General features: G+C 40.0%; 2 protein-coding genes across 9 annotated transcripts in view; both read right to left on the bottom strand.

Moving 5' to 3' along the window:
• Positions 1-677: 677 nt before the first annotated feature.
• On the bottom strand, positions 678-13,043 carry ARPP19 (cAMP regulated phosphoprotein 19). Its single transcript, XM_082321517.1, has 3 exons — positions 12,794-13,043; positions 7,678-7,800; positions 678-4,177 (listed from the first exon to the last, which is right to left on the bottom strand). Exons 1-3 carry the CDS (start codon positions 12,836-12,838, stop codon positions 4,007-4,009), a joined length of 339 nt encoding a protein of 112 aa, XP_082177643.1. The 5' UTR covers positions 12,839-13,043; the 3' UTR covers positions 678-4,006.
• A 4,948-nt stretch (positions 13,044-17,991) lies between these two features.
• ATOSA (atos homolog A) overlaps positions 17,992-20,359 on the bottom strand; it is a 49,366-nt gene continuing 46,998 nt past the window's right edge. For all 8 annotated transcript variants that reach the window (XM_082322122.1, XM_082322121.1, XM_082322123.1 and 5 more), the window contains one exon: positions 17,992-18,600. In XM_082322122.1, the coding sequence (XP_082178248.1) occupies positions 18,447-18,600 (154 nt within the window). In that variant the 3' untranslated portion in view covers positions 17,992-18,446. The remainder of the gene's footprint in view (positions 18,601-20,359) is intronic.

The following is a 20,359-nucleotide window of genomic DNA, read 5'->3' as shown; positions in this document are numbered from 1 at the left end:
CACACAAAACACATTCATCCTGCTTGCATGCTCCCCCACTCTGTTCCTCCCAACCTCACAGAAAGACCCCCAGCCATCAAATAAACAAGTTACTGCAATCTTGCCTCCCTCCTGAATAACGTGGTCATGTTCTGCAAGCACAGGCACTGAACACAAAGCTTCTCTGAGCGCAGGTCTGTGCAACCGTGCCTGCCACAGCCCTAATTAGAAACAGATTTGGGCAATAAGCCTGTATTCACATGGTCTGCCTTCACCTCAAGATTGATGCCACTCCCCATGCAGAGATTCAGTAAGTTACTTTAGGTTACTAATGCCAGTGTTAATGCAGCCTTTGCACTGCCTCAGCATGGTATTTGAATGACGCTACTTAAATTGGATATTTTTCTCCTCAGTTTGTTAGGGATGCAGAGTATAGAGAGTGTTACTACGACCTTGGTGACTGAGCTGATTGTGTAAATACACCACGTGGATCCTGAAGTTGCACAAAGATCAGCACCTAAGTCACAGTCTGAATATTAAATTAGTTGGACTTTTTCCAGCATCTTGATTTCTTGGAAATGTTGCCATATTCAGGCCAATACAGTCTATAGCAATCCAAACTTCTATATACCAAGCTAATTCCCAGAAATACCCTTCACTCAGTGCAAGGGACCAAAACAATCATCTGTTACGGAGTTTTCAAACAATAAGCTTTAATTGCCTCATTAGAAAAATAAGCACTGAAATATATATAAATGTGATTACATTAAAGTAATTCTGTAGTCTAACATACTAGAAACCAAAGCCCAGTCATATTTTTAATGATACAGAGTAGCAAGATTTAGGTTTTAGAAATTTTCCATAGAGAATACCGAAGTATGCAGTGTCTTTTAGGAAACCAGAGTAAAGACGAGACAAATCTCCACGTTGCAATAAAAACTAAGTAGATCAATTTATTCTGTATACTATACAGTGTGTAAGTTTGTAAAGAACAATTGACATTTTTATCACCTTAACATCTTGACTGGGTGTAAATATGTCCAACAAAATGTACTCCTGTGGCCTTTACACAAACACTGTCCTACTACATCAAGAACAATGAGAGGGAAGCCTTTGGCGCTACAAATTTGGGGACATATCTGTGAAGTTGTAATTAATCCACTTAACTATCTCGAATAAAATGTTGGTGCTATCTGCTATTATAAGCCTACATGAGTACTACTCTAATAACTAAACAATGTCTATCTTTAAAGGCAAGATATGAAAGGGACTGCCAGTCTACAGTGTGGACAGGTCTTCTTTGAAAAAGGTAATTATCAAATGGTAAAACTCATATAATACATTATGTACATAAGTTTGGGTAGCTGAGTTATCTTGCTGGAGTAAGCTGAAAGTAAGCATCGATCTGCAGTCATGTTTGATTTACTGTTAAGTGATTATTGGACTTAAGTTTTATACAGTGTATAGAATCAAAATATCTGTGCCTGCTGCTGAGGTCTGTCAGATGTGAAGGCTCATAATCAGTCATTGACCTAGTTAGTATTACAGTACTTCAAATATACACATGGATAATATATTCATAGCTGAATTTGTAGTAATCATTAAGAACTGCAAGTCACTGAACATCGGAAGAGCTTGCGTTGTCCAACCAGCAGGACAAGCTGAGTTGTAGCTAAGTGAGTGGAATGTTTAAATTTAAATAGCTATTTTTTTAAAACCTTCCCAAACATCAAGAAAGCTCACCTTATGCGAGCTACAGAATAGTGGCACCAGACAATACACAGCAAGTCACCTTAAATTGTTCAAAATTTGTTTCAGGCCCAGTCCTATCATTAAGTTTCAATTTCATTTATACATACAAAAATAAAGAGGGATTTTCACATTAGGACGAACATCTATAAAAAGCAGTTTGCTTCGATATATCTAGTTTCCTTGCTGTTCTCTCAGCCTAATTTCTTACTTAAAGAAGTCAAGTAAGTCCTTTTCTTCAACCTGTTCTGAAAAAATTCGTCTACTACTAGTGGAGTATAAGGTATAAGGACAGGTTTGACAGAGCCCATTTAATTATGGAAAAGGGCTATACAGACTTGAAAAGAATCAGGTTAGCAATTTCAAAATTGTCTGGAATGACTTCTCTGAACCAAAATACTTTGCTCATGTTCTGATCAAAACAGAACAAAATTAAGATTTTTCATTTTCTCTTGATCATTTTCTTATGTTTGCCTTTAGAAGAGAGCATTGCAGAAAATAGGGGCCAGTGTTCTTTTTGACTAGCTATCCTTTATCTTGTAAGACCTTTCCGAATATGTCAACACAAAGCACATCCTTCTAAAAACATGCATCTTTAAGAGTGTTTTCTCTTACAATACCCACATCAGTGCTTTAACAGGCTGTTTCAGAACTGTTTCTTTAAAGAAAGAAGTATTCAGTACACTGATCTTTTCAAAGAGTTTCTTATACTCCCGAAGAGCATCAAGGCTGTGACCTATACTAAAATCAATTACATTATGGATCATACTGCACTTTTAATATTCTGATTCATCGAACAAACATGCTTCTAAATGCATCAAGTTACCTGTCTAATATCAACTATGTGTTTTGGCAATCTAGTACTTACGACCTGCATCATAAAGAAGAACTGAAGTTCATTCCTATTTTCTGACATGAAAAGTTACCTATTTTCTCAATAGGCCATTATATAAATACCACTTCCAGTTCTTTGTTTCCCCAAAGCCAATGAGGGGCTGCTGTATAACAAAGAGAAAAGGAGTTAGTTTAGTACCACTTCAGGAATCCAAGAAAAAAAAAGAATTATACCCTTCCACTTCCAGAAGTCTAAAATAGCCCAAAGACAATTGCGTATCAAACCTTAGCAAGCCTAGATTTGGAGTTTGCCACACAGGAAACTCTCTAGAACATTACATTTAGCCATCTCCCATGTCATCAGACAGAGCATTTCAGCTTTAAAAGCTTAAAGAGCTGCTGAACAGAAAGGGCACTTGCCTCCAAATACAGGTACAAATTCCAGATTTATATCTGAATGCTGGACATTGTTGCAAAACAAAATATACAACCGCAAAAGCATAATGCTGAGTCAAGTGTAAATATAAGTGTTTCACAAATTTCAGGTATTCAATTTTTACTTTCAGTAGCAAGATTCTGGGCTCTTAGTTTCAGGACAAGACTTTGAAAGATACAGAATCACTTGTGCTTTGATTGGCACATTATCTGCTTTTTAAAATGTAAAACTAATAGACGTTTGCAAAAGGTTGTGCAAAACTATTGTATTTACAAAAATGGCACAAGAGTGAATTCAACAGTCTATGCACATGCACACTTCATTCACATCTTCAACAAAAGTGTGTCTAAGCTACGGAACTGAAAAGAATACCAGCTTCAACAGGCAGTTGTCAATAAGCACTAGATTCACAAGAGTTACACCAGAATGGGCAAATATTGCCCAAGTAAAAACTCTATTGTTAAAGCTGAAACAGGTTTAAGGCCATTCAAGTTCAAAAGCAGAAACAAAATTCAATCAGAGCCCTGTCTTTGTTTTTATACATGCTTTACCATCTAGCAACTTGTGGTCTAAACCTCTATTTTAGACAACAAACCCAAACACAGAAGAAAAACCCAACACAACTGGAGGTTATATTAAATACAAATATGCTGTAATTAAGATGAACAAACAAAAGCAGAAACATTAGAAGTTGTAAAACTTGCAATGTCACTTGCTGGAACCAGTCCTACACTAGGAAACGGGCAATATGTACATTTTCAAGTAGATTACATTGCTCTAACCAAACTTGTCCTTTTTAATCAGTGCATTTTTCTCAACTAGTCCAAATACTACACGTTTTACTCTTAACAGTACTCCCTTACAATAGCAGCACATGCTATCGCTACCTGCAAAGCTGTCAGTCTCATGACTTAGTGTAAGAAAGAAAAAGGGGGATGTGAGGGTGAGAAATAACTATTAAGAAGAAATAACAGGAATGAGAATAATCATGCAGTTCAGCTGTTCTCGTCAGCCAGCCAGCTTGCTAGCAACAAGAGATGGTTTCCGCTGTGGAAGATCCTGTGGAGTAGGAATATGGTCACCAGTGACTTCTGTCTTGTCAGGAGCTGCAGTAGGCAGTTGCTTATTCTTCATCTTTGCTTTAGCCATGTTGTAATCACCAGAATCAAAGTATTTTTGCTAGAAGACAAAACACACATATATTTAAAAGCCTGAAATCTTATCAGATGCATACACTGAATTACATAGTTAAATAGATTCTTTAAATTTTAAAAACAGTTATAAAGTCTTCCCAATTTGGCAAAGTAGCTCTATGTCGATTAGGAAAAAAAAAAAAAAAAAATCTTATCAAGACTATTAGGCACACATAGCTAAACTCTTAACATTAGGTAAGCATACAGTTAAGGTTCTATGTATACCCTTAAACTCACACCATACATGAACATTATTTTTGTCCTGGTTTTCCCAAGAGCTCTGGTCTCCCACAAGTGAAACCTTGGGGTTCCTAAATTTTGTTGCAGTGAACAAGTTCTGCTACACAGAATAACCAAACAATGCATGAACTAAAGCTGGCGAACAGAGCCTGCTCTATCATACCAGAAGATCAAAGCAGCATGCAACTGCATGCTAACAAGAAAACCTCTTATCTGCATACATTAACAGTGAAACTTATCATCCCTAAAGTTCCCAAACCAATTATTTAGCGAAGTCAAATCTACTGTGTAGTCCTTCTGAAAAGCACTGTGTGAAGGAAATTCTTATCCCATGCTCCAGGTGTCTTCTGAATACAAAAGTGAGTATATTAAGTTTGAATTTCTAAAACAGTGTTCCTTAATATTTCAGTATATTTTTATCAGCATTACCTTTAACAGGTTTTTTTGTTGTCAGATATTAAGTTATCTATGGATGTTGAAGCCAAATCACTGTTATGATTTATCTGCATCATGGTAAGTAAGATGAGGCATGGAATTTCATCCAAGGTCTGCATCAAGTCCTCAACTGCTCATTGACACAATCGCAGGAAAAGTTGTATTTTGTTTACATCTTTCTTTGAGGTCTACTGTTAAGGTACTTTTAACACATGATTTTGAACAGATTGTCATACGAGGCCAAAAAATTTAGATTCAGGACAAAGATTTACACTAGCAACTGCTGCTTCCAATCACAATCATCTCTGAAGAGAACAATCCCTAGTTAGCTTAATATAGGCTTGTTCCTCAGTCAGTTGAACAAACAGCCATCACTACCTGCTATGTTTAAGTGCTTCCAGGCAGCATATTACTACCATACTCTTTATTTTGCATTAGTACTAACCAGCTGCAAAATGTTCAGTAGCAGCAGTTGTTAGAGAGAAGTAATTTCAACACCTGACTTAACAGGCCTTTACCTAAGGTGGGTGGGGGGTGTTTATGCAAGGCTTCCTGAAGGCTTTAAATGTTCCCTGCCAGAGCCTTAAAGTTACCAAATCTGTTTTTCCCATGCAGTCAGTAGTACATCTGAACCACACACTTTTATTCATAAGCCTTCCCAATTCAATCCTTCTGATGGTGTAACCCCTATTTACACCACAATGTTCTAGCACTGCATCAGCAGACTAGACCTCAAGTTATACCGTAATCTGATTTGGAAAAAGGCTTTCATATTTTGCCCTTCAAGACTGAAGAAACCAAAATCTTTTAAACAGCAACTAGGTAATAACAGAATTGCTCAATCTTTAAATGTGTTACTGCTGTTAACAGATACCTATTTCTGTCCATGGAAGAGCTCCAAATAGAATCCCTCTACAGGAGCATGGTGTAGCATGGTTCTCATCTACTGTTATTCTGGAGAAAGTGGGCTAATAATGGTGTGTGCACTCAATGCAGAACATTTCTGGAGAGCAAATATCAATGTGCAGAGCATGTCCTGGTTGCCAAATCAAAGAAAATCTGGGCTACAGTTGACTACATACATTTAGAAGAATATCTGAGAAAACCTACCATCTTTCATGCATTAGAATATCAGTCCATTTCTTCCTTTAACTTATTCCTGTATTTTCCTCTCATTTACTCTAGCTTCTCATAGATGGCCTGTATTTGATCATCCCTTTCAAACTGACTATGCCTGTCCAGGTGTCTTCGTGTCAGAAGCACTATCTGAAAGCATACTCACTATCCTCACTCTATTTTAAACTTCAGCAATCCAGGCAGCCCAAGTATACCAGGCGTCTATATCAAGTAAAGATGCTTCCTCATTTAAGACACTGAGCACACTAAACAAAAGTAATAAAAAATAAAATGGAAGAAAGTTATTAACCACCACATCAGGAGTGGAGAACTGAAGAAGGCAGATTACAAATTAGAATCTACAACTTTATGCCATCTTTCATCAAAGTAGCAAAATCCCAAACGCTTAGTCAATTAAGATGCCCACTGGTCTACCTCTGCTCAAATTTGAAAAATATAGGCTGCCACAACCTTTGCATTAAATAGTGCTATAATCAACATGAAGACATTGTACAGATTGTTACTGTTGGTGGTGAGTTTTCCTCACATTTGCACTGAGTGCAAGCAGTCATTATTCCTTTATGGCCATCAATCCTTAGGGAGTGGACGCTGGTCTGTTTTCTTCAATTATCATCACAATACACACTTCTCCCTTCTGTGTCTACACATACACTGAACCCACTGAAGTCTCGTTTAGGCTGCCTTTAACCACATAACAGCATAACTCACAAAAGGAGTCACCTAATCTACCACCTGCCCGTGCCCAGCAGCCATTAGCTATGCTGCATATGCTCCAACTTGCAAGAGAAACCTTATCCAAAAAACCTGCCAACAGTAACAATTCACAGGATATGTTACCAGAGAGCACAGAATTAGATCAGCACTGAACTCCAACAGCTGGTTTGCGAAGGATTTATACTTGGAATCATTGCGTGCACTCAAAGGGCCTAGGCGATAGTAAAAAAACAAAAAACAACACAAACCACAATATGACAGCAATGAAAGCACCATCAGAAGCAGTGATATACTAGGATCATTCCAAGAACAGAGTTCTAGCGTGCCTGAAAGGCATGACATAATCACTTTATGAATAATTAAACTAAAAAAATAAACAGTTGAATAACTAAGAAAATAAGATACACTGGTTAAATGTGGAACAATATTGAAATACTAACTCACTCTTCATTCTTCTATCATTATTTTTTTTGGTTAGGGTGTATATTCAGAATTACACCGACACTCTCAAGCCACTGATGTCAGGTGGTGCCTGGTGTGACACAGCAGACACTAACCTTTCAGGTGCTAAAAACATGAATAATAAGAGCAGACATAAGTTTTGGGGACGTTAAGAATGGGCAAGATAAGATCAGTACAAAACAGAGATGAGGTTCTGACCCTTAATGTTCACTGTAATGTTTTTTATGAAGTCTATCACAGCAGCACTGAACGAGCTTCTAAGTTTAATTTTTTCTAAAAAGTGCAGTGGAGTCACTGATGCTGCGAACAGCTACCCTGCTAATTTGGCATTTGTTTTGTGGAAACAAATTTCTCTTCCTTGTGCTTTCACAGACAAAGCTTAAGTTTCTTAGCACTCTTACTCACACAAAGGTCTGTGGAGCGGGAAAAAAAAAAAAATCACAGATACAAGAATTTTGGAATTTCTTGTCCATACCCTGTGGACAATAAAGAACTCACTCCTTTTTGAAGCCTCTTCCTCAAGAAGTCTGAGCCTCCTGGCTTCTGGCCCAGATGAGGATATCTTGCTTTCAATTTTGCTTCTTCAACTTTTTCTGGGCTGATCACCTTATCCTCCATTTCCTGAAAGACAATTAGCAATACTGTAAATGAAGTATACAATAATGAACTACTTATGCAGAATACCTTCGCAGGTAATTCACCAACATGCGGATTGCTGCTACCAAGTGAACATATCAATTATTCAAATAGACATTTTCATACATTGTCTCTTAAATAGTGACAGCAAGTAGGAGTTCAGCCTCCCATCTTAGATGCCTTTCCTGGAGACGTGTTTGAATCTAATTAATGCATTTCTCTCTCACATAAAAGTAGTCTATACTAAAATCAAATTATTCCATTTTGGAAAAAAAAAAAATCCCCCAAACAAAAAACATTTTTTGGTCAAAACAAAGGTTCCACTAAGAACAAACAAATGTTGAAAGCTGGGCAAGAGCCACAGGACTTTTTTTCAACTGCCCCTGTTTGATCACAAAGTTGCACAGACAAACTAGCACTCGCATTGCCACAATCGAGTTTGTACGATTGCTCTAACTGTAATGTGTTGATATTCACTGTGAAACAGTGTTAAAGTAGCTCAGTCTCAAAAACATGCCTGCTATCTTATTAATAGCAACAATACTGTATTTCTCTATACACATCTATAATTATCCTAAAATTACGAGGATGAAGACAGTTGGATAGTGCATTCGTGTAAAATAGAATACCTATTTTATGACTATACTGTAAAATATGGATGCTCAAACTAATCATTCGAAGAGACTCATTTGGCAAAAACTGCGATTTGTACATCCAGCCTTCCAACAATGACCTCTACTTCACACTCATCTGTTCCAGTCCATGTAGCAATTTGATGTATGAAGTACAATTTCTTCTCTTAGGTAATTTCTAAAATATCTTCCATTCAAAATTCTTGTTTTGCTACTTTCCAGTATTTGGCCAAGGCCATTTTATTTTGCATGCAAACCACTGCTAGTTCAGGGAAAACATATATTGACTTGCACTAACTGCTATAGTTCTTGAACTGTTATTATCATCTGAAGTAACAGAAAGACTTTTAGGCAGGAAAGAAGAATTGCCATTGAAATCAAGAGGGCCTCACATTCAGCTGTGACTAAGGTTTCTTATCTACTTAGAGCTGCTTAGGCAGCCCCTTCACACTCTTTTCCATCCTGTCATCATCCTTTGCATTGCATCAGTCAGCATGACTGCGTGTACTCCACATGAATGGGTTACAGAAATTAATTCAACAGAAAAATAATAATGTAACTAACTTTTTTTTTCCCTTGTTGGGCTGTTTTTCATTTGGATCAGTTTCCACAGTCTGGATCACCAAGCAGCTGCACAACCAGGTATGTCAGCACAGCAGCCAGGAGGAGAGAGGAACACAAGATGCTGGGAGCTACTTAAACCAGAACGGCCAAAGAACTAGAGCCACCACACTAGCGTACCCCAGTGCTTTCCTATCTCTCTCATAAAATCTCAAAGTTCTATAATATTCAACATCTTTCGGTAAGAAACTTCAGAAGCAAAGGTTGTAACAACAGATTTAGAATATAACGTTGCCTAGCTGCTCCATTAGGCCAAGACATCTCAAAGACAGCTTTGCATAATACAGTGAGAATCTGAGTTAACAGTTCTACCAAGGAAAGACAGAAATTCTCCTTACAGTCTAAAAGAAACTTCTATGAGGACAGGAACCAATGCTTTTTATTAGATGAAAACCAGGCTAGGCAATATGATGCAAAATACAAATAAATATAGAAGGCAAAGTTTCCCTGACACTCCTGAACATAGAACTATACTATTTCTCACTACATAATATCATACTAGCCAAGGGCTCAGTTTTCATGTGTTGTAAAGATCATTCTTCAGCTGCTATCCTTCCTCTTGTGCTTTATTATCATGCCATCACAGAAAGGATTTTCTCAAAAGCAATCCTTTCAGCTAAACACTTTCAACATCTAATGCTGAATCACCGGGTACTCACTGTTGAGCCAACAGACAAATCATTTGAGGGGGCATGTTTTGCCAATACTAACCAAAAGGAGATAGTTTTTAAGAACAGAGGGCCAACAATAAATAGCTTACATAAATATGTATTCATGGTGCATCAAAGGAGACATTTATGCAAACTCACAGGGCTGACAAATAATCGCACAGCAGGCAATCAAAACACAAAATACTGTGTTAGGCATCAATGCAGCTGAAAAGGATACAGACTATGGTCACTTATTCTTGATGACCAAGAACAACTAAGACAAAAAACTATGCAATTAAAGAATTTCAATACAAAGACTTGGGGCATCAAACAAAACCAGCTGACAGCAGGTTCAAAAAATACTTAAGACAACAGTTCGTCATATAAAATATGGTTAAGCTGCAGAACTCCTTGCCAAAGGATACAGGGGGTGCCAAGAATTTGATGGATTCAGAAAGCAACTCGATGTGTTCATTTGCAGCTCAGAAGGCTTTTAAACCACAGATTGCTGAGACCTGGGATAGTTTTCTGGGGAAGATCACTGCATGCATGTCCTGACCTTATGTTCTTCTGTGGACTAGAGGGTATTGAGCACTCTTGGAGATGTGTTGTTGAGCCATAAAGGCTTTAACCCAGCTGGCAAGGCTATTCATACATTTACAACATTCTCCCTTGAGTTACAGAAGCAACAACCAAGTGACTAACAAATGATTGGGGGGCGGCGGAAATCAAGCTATACCACGCTCTTCTTCCTAGTGACAACCACACAAAAGTTATAATTTTAGTTCTCGACAGGAATTTGACACAGCTAATGAAGTCTGCTTACTTCATCAAAAGGATCTACCAGGAAGGCAGTAGTTACCTAACACATTTAAAGATAGCTTTTGCTTTTAATCTTTGCAGAGGCACTAACAGCATAAAGTCCCATATCTGTTGGACAACTGAACTGCATGGCTAAAAAAAGAGCCATCAGCCTTTTCAAACTCTGGTATGAAGAGCTTATCCTTTTTAGCAAAAGACATCAGACAAAATGTAAAGCAGAAAATGGGGAAAACGTGACAACAGCACAACTCTACAGTGAACTGATGTGGCAAAAGCCAGTCCAGAAACAAAATGCACCACCTCTAACAGCTTCCTGAAAAATATAGGCTTCTAAGGCAAAAAGAGAGTCAGACAACCAAGCATGTGTTCTCCAATGTCTAAAGTTTCTTTGTTGCTGAACTTCCCCCTGCCACTATCCTGGGTTTTCACACGGAGAACAGGAAACACTGGTCTTTGGCAAGTTTTCAATTTGTATCACTGTCTTGTTTAACACCTTTCTTGCCTAACACATGCACAAGCTTCTTACAGTTAGAAAAGTTTAGAAAAGCGGTCTGGTCATGAAAACGCTGCCTTAAAGTTCATTTAGGGGCTTCATCTTTTTTAAGCATACATAAGTACTGCAAAATGGGTTGTCTATGTAAGTATTTCAGAGCTAAGCATTAACTGAATGAACGTTCAATTTTGCCTACCCGGACAGTTTTAATGAAGGTTAATATTGCAATGCCATAATAGCACTGATTATTAATTTGTCTTGAACACCTCATCAGATTAAAACGAAATTAGCAGATCAGTAAGGGCCTCCTGTCTCTCATATAAAGGGTAATTTTTCAAAACAGTGCATAAGCACTGCATGTCAAGACTTCAGCCTGAAATTCAGTTAGCAAAATCAGCCCCAGTCACCTGACTTCATCAGAACACACTAGAAGGCATCACAATAAACTTGCTACCACATGTTTTACTATGCTCTTATTACAGAGCTATTCTAGGAGTGTTGCATAGGCCAGGATTTATTTTTATAGGCTTTGAACAGGAACGGTATCCCTTCAGTAGTCTACCTAACATAAATGTAAAGTCGAGCTGCAGAACATACGTATTTAAGAGTAGATTACAGACCTGCCATAGAAGCTGGTTCTGATTACTGCACCTATTGAGAAGGTATCATTCCATATTAACCCCCGAAGCTCTACTTGTATGACTAACTCATATTACAAATTGTAAATTATTAAACAAAAACTTGACAGCTGATGCAGATTAAGCTTTTTCCTTCAGTGTCCTTCAAAGCAGTACTTGTGTTTCATAACTGCTCCCTATCAGAAATAGCTGTGGAGATTGCAATTGAGTCCATACAGCAATGATGAGACTAAAAAACAAACGGCTTCTTAAAGTCACAGCCAACAGAGGGAAACTGCTAACAGCACACAGTCATCTGTGAAGCCAAATCCCACTTAAGAAACTATAAAATTATTAGTTACAGAGATGACATAATAGTGCCATCACAAGATAACCCAGCCAGCTATTCTTTCTAAAAGCCTTAACTAGAACAGGCCACAGCCATCGTGTTTTGGATATTTCTCCTCCTAAATACCTTACATTAAAAGCTGAGAATTTTCTAAAAGTGAAATAAAAGTTTAGCCACCGGATTACCGCTGGCCTCCAGCCGCTGCGACTGCGAGCTGCAATCCTTTCCCCGGGACGCCCCGGCCGGCGGAGCAGCCGGCGGAGAGCGGGGCCGGGGCCGGCCTAGGGAGCCAGGAAGCGCCCCGGCCCGCCCAGGCCAGCGAGCTACCAGAGAACAAGGGCTCCCCAGTGCAGAAGCCAACATGGTGGTGCCGCTCCTCCGCCTCCAGCCTCCGCCCGCCGCGGGGCCCGCGCCCTCCCAGCGGCCCCGGCCTGCAGCACGGCGCCGCTCCCGCCGCAGGCCCCGTCCCGCCCGAGCCGGCGGTGGCGGGCGGCCGGGGAGAGCCGCCCGTCTCCCCCTGCCCCCCGGGCGGCGGCGGCGGAAGGGCCGGGACTCCCCCCCGCGCCGAGGGCCGCTGCTCTGAGGGGGCTCCGGTCGCGGCGAAGAGGGCGGCCGGGCCCGGGAGACGCTGCCTTAAGGGCCGCGGCGGCCCGCGAGGCGCCCCCGGTGAGGGAGGGAGAGGGCCCGGCCGCGGCGCCCCCGCTCCGCCTCAGCGCGCAGATGGAGGCGGGAGAAGCCCCGCGGGCCTCCTCCTGCTCCTCGGCGGGGCTGCGCGGGGGCTGCCGGCCACCCACCTTCTGCTCCTCGGCCGAGGCGGGCTCGGGACTCTCGGCAGACATGGCGCCGCGGCAGCAGGACGGCGGGGAGAGGGCAGGCGAGGGAGGCGCGACCGCCGCTCCTCCGCGCAGCGCAGCGCTGCCACCACCTCCCGCACAAGATGGCGGCGGCTCGCACGACGGTGCGCCGGGGGGACCAGACTTCCTCCGCGCTCAGCCTCCCCGCCGGCACGGCCGCGCGCCCAGCGCCGCGCAGCAGCCGCTTCCGCCTCCGCCCCCTGACGCCACGTCCGCTGCCGGGCACGCTGGGAGGTGTAGTCCGGTGGGCGGGCGGGCGGTTCTCGCCCCGCGGAGCCGGAGCCGCCTGCGGCCCTGCCCCGAGGCACCCCGGGGAGACGCCCCTGGGCTTTCCCGCAGGGCAGCTCTCAGGGGCCGAGGGTCGGCCCCGCACCCCTGGCGCCTCGCTGGCACCCCCGCGGCACCCCGGGCGCAGCTCGGTCCCCAGCACGGCCCTGCCGCGCTGCTCCTGCGGCCTGCGCGGCCTCCCCGGCCCGCCACCAGGGCGAAGGGGAAAAAAAGACCTTTGCTGCTTGGCGAAAATGAGTTCTTTTGGCTGCTTTTACAGATCAAAACGGGAAGAGCTGAGTCCGTAACAGCTTTACTTGAGGATCTTTTTTGAATCCCAGACACCAGCTGACAGGAGAGGAGGTCTCAGACAGTCCACTGAAACTTCTTAACGCTGTAGTGTCAAGTTATATAAAGTATTTTCTTCCCTCCCTATCTACTTTTCACTGTCTGGTTCTTGGCAGAACAATACCCTCCCTCGGACTTTCTTAGACTTTTAAGAACATAAAGAAAAGGTTTAAATAGCTCACCATTAATAAATCTTTATGGTTCCCTAAATATGGGGATTATGGGAACAATAACGTATAGATTTTACTTAGTACTCAGTTAAATGAATGTATAGTCCCACTTTTCCTATACAAAACATCTTCTCCTATTATCTTACATGGCTTTCCTGTAATTTTGACCTCCAGCCCTCCCACCGCCACGTACCGCCAAGCGTTCAGCATGCCCTCTGGCTGAGAACCAGCATGCTCTCTCCACCCTGCAGACCCTGCACGTGTGGTAAACCAGCTTGAGCACAGCTCACGAAGGATAGGCAAGGACAGGCTTTGTATGTTTAAGGTCCAGAAGACAGACTGAGACAGGTCAGAAAAGGCATCAAAGGCAAAATCAAAACAGAAGCTGTTAAGTCAACATTTTGGCACAGTTGAATTCTACTAAAAGCCTCCCAAACCAGTAGCTGGAAGCGGGTTTTTTTGAGCAATTGAGAGATTCGTCCAGAGACCAGGATTGTGTAGCAGTAGGGAACTCAAGGCACGTGCGTATTCCTCGTTCAGGAAGGGATACAGCAGGGCAGATTGCACAGGAAAATCACAGAAGGCACTAGTGACTATTTTTTTCCTAATGATAGAAAAAGCAATGATAACGGTGGGTGTGCCACATTTGCTTCTAACAAAACTAGGGAGAAATGGTCTGGAGGTATAAAAAACAGAGCAACACCTAGAAGAATGATCATTAAAAGGATGAAGTTCATAAATTTTGAAAGGAAGCAGAACAACAAAGCAGTGACAACAGACAAGAATGCAAACCTCAGGAATTTCTTTCAAATCTCTTAGGAAATTAACGTGACGGAAAACACAGTTTTGAGGATTCAGCAGTTCCTTAATGAAATTATTTCTTTAAGGGAACAAGTGTAAACTATACAGTACAGAGGAAGGATGGGAAGTAAATTAAGAACCTCAGGAAAAACACAAGTTCTTCAATGGCTTGAAATACAAGAAAGCAGCATATAGAAACTAGGTCAATTTTTTAAGGGTGTGCATCTAAAGGAGATCATGAAGGGGCACTGAATCATTACTGAAAATTACTGAACAAACCTTGTAAAGACCAAAGGATTTAATGTTCCCTTTTTTCAGTCTGGCATGATCAAGACAGCTAGTGTGACAAACAGAATATAACCTCAAGCTGGAATAAGGAAAGATCGGTTTATAGGATATTTGAATCAGTTATTTTTTTCCTTAGCTAGTAAATAGTTTCAACTTGGATGAAAAATTATCCTTAAGAGTTTAGAGAACTGACTGAAGCAATCTCCAATTAATTAGTGGTCATCTATATAGGAACCTGTAGAAAATGAATGGGTTTCCAAGAGGCTGATTAAACAGGAGTAAGGGGAGGACAGAATACAAGCTATATAATTAAGCAGTCTAATCAATAATCATCTAAGAAATCGGAGAAATCATCTAAAATAAGCACTCAAAAGAAACTGAGTAGCTAGATATGAATTCACAATTAAGAACAAGGGTTTCATGCAATCGTATTTCCTTTAACGGAAAGGAAACAGACCACGTGGAGAAGTGCGTGAAGGTGGCTGAATTTCCAGACACCTTCTGGCATTAATAAGGCCTCTGACACTTACCCATGCAAATTAGGGAAACTTAACCAGATTAAACTTTAACGTGATGGATGCAAGTTTTGTTGGTAATGGCTATCAATTGTTCAAACAGCAATGCTGTGTTGAGTAGGGTTTCACAGAGGGCTTCCCAGGGCCTTCCTCAGTTTCACTGGTGACCCAGATAACATACTATAAACTTTATTAATATTAGCAGATTACATTGAGTAAGAGAAGCTACAAGAACACTAGAAAATAATTGCCATTCAGATTCAAACAGAAGATCAGATACAAAATCTTGGGTAGTGGGACAATGAAGTTCAGTAATGACACATGCAGGAAAGCTACCATATAGGGAACAAGCAAGTAGGACACCTGTGGTATACTGGATAACAAGATGAATGCAAGTTGACATCTCCTGATACTGAAAAATCAAGTATTATGATGGGATGTATGAAGAGGACTTTAATCTATAAGACCTATCAACCAATCCTTCCAGTCTAATGGGCACAGAGAGGTCCTGCTTCGGATGCTGTGTCCAGCTTGAGGCACGGATTAAGACCAAAAGAAGAAAGCAAAGAGCCAGAATGATGAGAAAATAAAATCTATGAGGCAATGCTGGCTGAACAGTCTAGGGTTGTCTTAGATATAGAAAACAAGATTGAGAAGGGAGATACAAGAACTAAATTGTTTTCTTTGCTTATAGTGAAAAGGCCACGTAGTATTTGACTTCAACCGCAGCAAGATTTAGTTGGACATTATAGCTTTCTCATGATAAGTATAGTTTAACACTGGAAGAGATTACTTAGAGCCTCCATTACTGGAGGCCCTCATAAACCACTCGGAAACATTTGTCAAAAATAATTCTATATGGTTGAGCCTATTGAGGAGTAAAGAGAAGAAGCAAATGACCTCTCAAAAATTAGTCTAGTCTCATTTCTTAATCTGTGTGTAAAAGGTCATGTGGAATTCAGTTCATATTTTATGAACATTCAGCATTTCTCCAGGTGTGTCCCTAATGGAAAGTGTTAACTCAGATCAAGCTGTAAACGGAGAATGACTTAGTCAAATCAAAGTTGTGCATGGATAATCTAAGCTCATGTTCATTCTGAATCCATACAGGGACTAAGTGTAGTTTGACTATTGAAGTCAATACAAATTTATTTCCTAGACATGAATTGTAGTGACCACATATTCAAAATCCACACTTCTTTGCTGTTCAAAACAAATTAATATATTACTCTGAAGGGAGAAAAGGATGGCTTGAAGAAGTCATTTAAAGTTATCAAGATACAGACATACAAACATTGCATATTGTCAGTGCAAAATAAAAGGTTAATCTACTACAGGTGAATTGTGACTTTTCATTAAAAGCATGTCCTTTTCTCATCCTTTTTTTCATCAAGTATGCAAGCAGATGTGCACCATGACACAAATAAGTACTCTGAGGATACATGCTGCTTACTTATGACTCAATAGTAGCTACAAAGAAACTAGGACACATTCTCATTATACTAGTCTAGACCCTAGTTCTGTACACAGTACAACTGCAGTTGTGTTAGACTCTTCTGCTACCAAAATAAGCCTTTTCTCAGTTTTACAGAGCACACAAATGAGTAGAAACTGCAAACAATCTCTTCCTGTACAGTTTTTCCCAAGTCTCTATAAAATAAATGCTAGCTGACCTTTGAAAACCTAGTGTAACAGAGGGGAAAATACTGCTGAAGTGGGGAACGGACTCAGTAATACCCGAGCTTTGCCCTTCTGTAGCAACGGTCATTTGAACATACAGGGTAGTTTATAAGTATTATCTGGAAAGTCTGGTCTCCCTTTCTGTCCCTGGCAGACTTCCTGGAGATTTCATGATACGCTGACTTCTCCTCTCATCTAAGGGCAGTGCTGAATACACAAGATGCACATTCATTCTCCAGAGTCTTCATCAGATAAGCATGTTATACTCCCAGATATGAAGGTCAGGTCACCTTTCATATTACTGACACTCTGAAAACAAACAGCAATGTAAAGAAAAACATATAAACCAAGGTAAGACAGTTGAGAAACTCCAAGATCTTCAGCAGACTTGTAAAGCTTCATTTTCATTATTAAATATATACCTCAAATATAATCAAATGCTTCTAAGTTTATTTCTCTCAGTTACACAGTTTAACACTTAGCATAAACTGTTTATCTGACTGTGTTTTGTTTTAGGAATACACATACGTATTGGAAAATATTTATATGCCCAACATAGCATTTCTAGTAAAACTTCCTATGGCCACCTAGTGGCCTAAATGGAATTGACCTATTAAAAATATTTAGGATTACATGAAGATCCTCCTTATCTAAAAACAAAACAAAAAGTACAAGTTTCATAGCTTTTGCATATATTTAAGATATAAATACTAATTTGTTTGCACAGTACATCCTTTAACACAATCTCAGAAATCAAATGGGGGAGGACGGGAATTTTATGTGAGAAAACCTAATAACAGAAAGCAAAATTAAAGCGGCCCTTAAGGAAAGAAAGAAATTGAGGGAGCAAAATATGAATTGAACCAATGATCTGAATGCATGAGTAGTAAATAAACAATCTGCACTATGGTCGCAAGTGTTACTGAATCTGTATGTGAGAAAAAAGGAAAATGGTACCGTTAAATATAAAAAAAAAGGAAGCTAAATGCTTGCATAGTATGAAATGTTATGGAAATTCACCTGTTGTCCCCATTTTCAATAACTTAAATGAATATCACTTAAAACATCACACAGATTAAAGACATCTGTATATATTTCAGATTTCAATATTAATGCCAAAAATACATAGTATGATTTTACATAGGATTTATGCTACATTAGAACACTAAAGACAAACATCACTTGAGTATTAAATGAAACATTAAATATTAAATAACTGAAAAATAAAATAAAAAGTGTAAACACTAAACTAACTTGGGAATTTGCTATTGCAACACATCCAATGAAGTGGTTTTAAACAGTACAAAAAGATTAGATTTAAGTATGTTTCCAGTCTACTTGGAATACACAAAGCTCATTCCAGAAACCTTTTAAAAACTGGTCCAGGATCACATAAGAACCTTCTCTCTCTTGAGCGCTATTTTCATTCCTTTACAGACTTAACTTTATACTGTCATCTCTACTGATCTTCACTTGTAAGGAGTAATCAACAGTAAAACGAATACTTTAGTTTGCCATTGTTTGCTAGCATCTTGGTGAAAACTGAGGATTTGTTGGAGATTCAGTGTAAGATTTGAGTTCATATGCAGCGCCGCTATCAACTTCCATGGATTTCCGAGAGAATAGGAGCCTTACATCTCTGTGGAGGTAGATCTTTCCAGATTTAGAACTCTGGAACCTGAAAAGATAAAAATATCTGTATTATCTAAAACAAAAGATCCATCTTCAAATATTATTGAATTAAATGCGTTCCTTTAAAAGATGAAGGCTAAAAAACATTTGAACATACAAAATTAGTCAGTTAAAATGAAAGAAGAAAGAATAACGTAACATTTTCAATCTACGTTGTTTTTCTTCGGCATTTAAAGGTTCTGTTCCTAAACACCAATGTAGTGCACAGTTTTGAAAGTGGCATGGCATATTTGAAATTCATGCTGCAATTATGTACGTCGAAGATTAATGTTCTCAGCGACCTAGAAAGGCAAAAAGTGCTCTTCACTGAGCACTCCTGAAAATGCCCAAAGGGTGGCCTTAGCACAGACAAAAGGGAAGGTTCAAATATCAACAAAGGCATATATACATGTCAAATATATGTATTTCAGTGCTAGCTATCATACAGACAGATTTCATTGCTCTCTTTATGAATGTATCAGCAAGAAGTTTACTACTGCTTTATACCACATGCCAAATTTAAGTCCAACTCGAGAAGCAGTAGGTATGGGGATCTCTGCAGGCAGACAGAAAAAAGTTTTTCACACAGAATACGGAGCTATTTCAAAGAGACTATAGTTCACTGGCCCAAACACCAAAGTAAACAGCGGCTAGTTCCTTGGCCCATTTATCTTTTATGCTGCAGCTAAACAGCCTAATTCAAGTCCTCCAAACCTGCCAGGAACGTGCCAGTTTCACTTTCCCTGAGATTTAACAACTACAGATAGAGAGACGAGATCTGCACATCAGAGAACTGTATTCTATAGTCTTCATCTGGCAGAAATCCTTCATTTCCTTCCCTTGACCAGGAAGGCAGGAGAGCCTAAGGGGCGTTTCTTACAGCAACTGAACTTAACGCCACTATCACTATGTCACGGTAAGGGAGAAAAGCTATTGCTACTGTAATAGAAATAGAAACAGAAAAGCTATTGCTGTTGTAATGACAAAATGATACCATTACAAATGCTGAGAGCAGTGCATACTTTTATCACATGTATTACAATTTGCACAGATTTTTAATAAGCATTTACTCATTGACCCCACTGAAGCAAAAGTAGTATCTCTAGAATAAACCTAGCCACAATCAGACTGAAATTCTGAGAGGTACGAGACAGACAGACAACTACACAAGATCCGTCAAGGTTTCATCATCTGGGGCAAGCAGGTTGTAGAAATGGATTCTGTGCCACCGTGTTGTTCAGACGAGTGATGCAGAATAGCCTGTAGTCATCCCCACAGCCAGACAAAGGAAAATTCTCTCCTAGATACAGCTGTCAAGGGCATTAAATGTGGTGGGGTCCAGCAGAATGCTCCTACTGGCTCCCACAGAGCTCCCATCCATCACTATTTATTTGCTCAGTGCTGTCAGTGTGAAAGCCCTTTACCTGGTAGGCAAAGGGGAGAAGATTCTATCTTAAGAGAAGACTCTGGAGGAGAGCACAAGAAGAAAGAGTGAAAGAGAAAAGGGATAAACTGAACACCACAAACAGTTAATTCAGCATGTAGGTCATAAGACATTTTAAAATGAAAACTTTAATTGAAAGCTCTTTTGCAGCAAAAGTATGATTGAAATTAATTCATATAGAATAGATAGATCTAGTTATCAAAGCACCATCATAAAGTAGATTCCCATTTTACACATGGATCTATCAGAAAATAATTAGCAAGGTCTATTTTTAAACTTCTCAAGCTTACTATTTTCTATTAATGAGAATCTTGAAAGACTC

This window comes from Platalea leucorodia (genome assembly GCF_965183815.1).
Source record: "Platalea leucorodia genome assembly, chromosome: 9".
Lineage (NCBI taxonomy): Eukaryota > Metazoa > Chordata > Aves > Pelecaniformes > Threskiornithidae > Platalea > Platalea leucorodia.
Note: the sequence above shows the minus strand (reverse complement) of the source record. Positions and strands in the feature narration are given on the sequence as shown.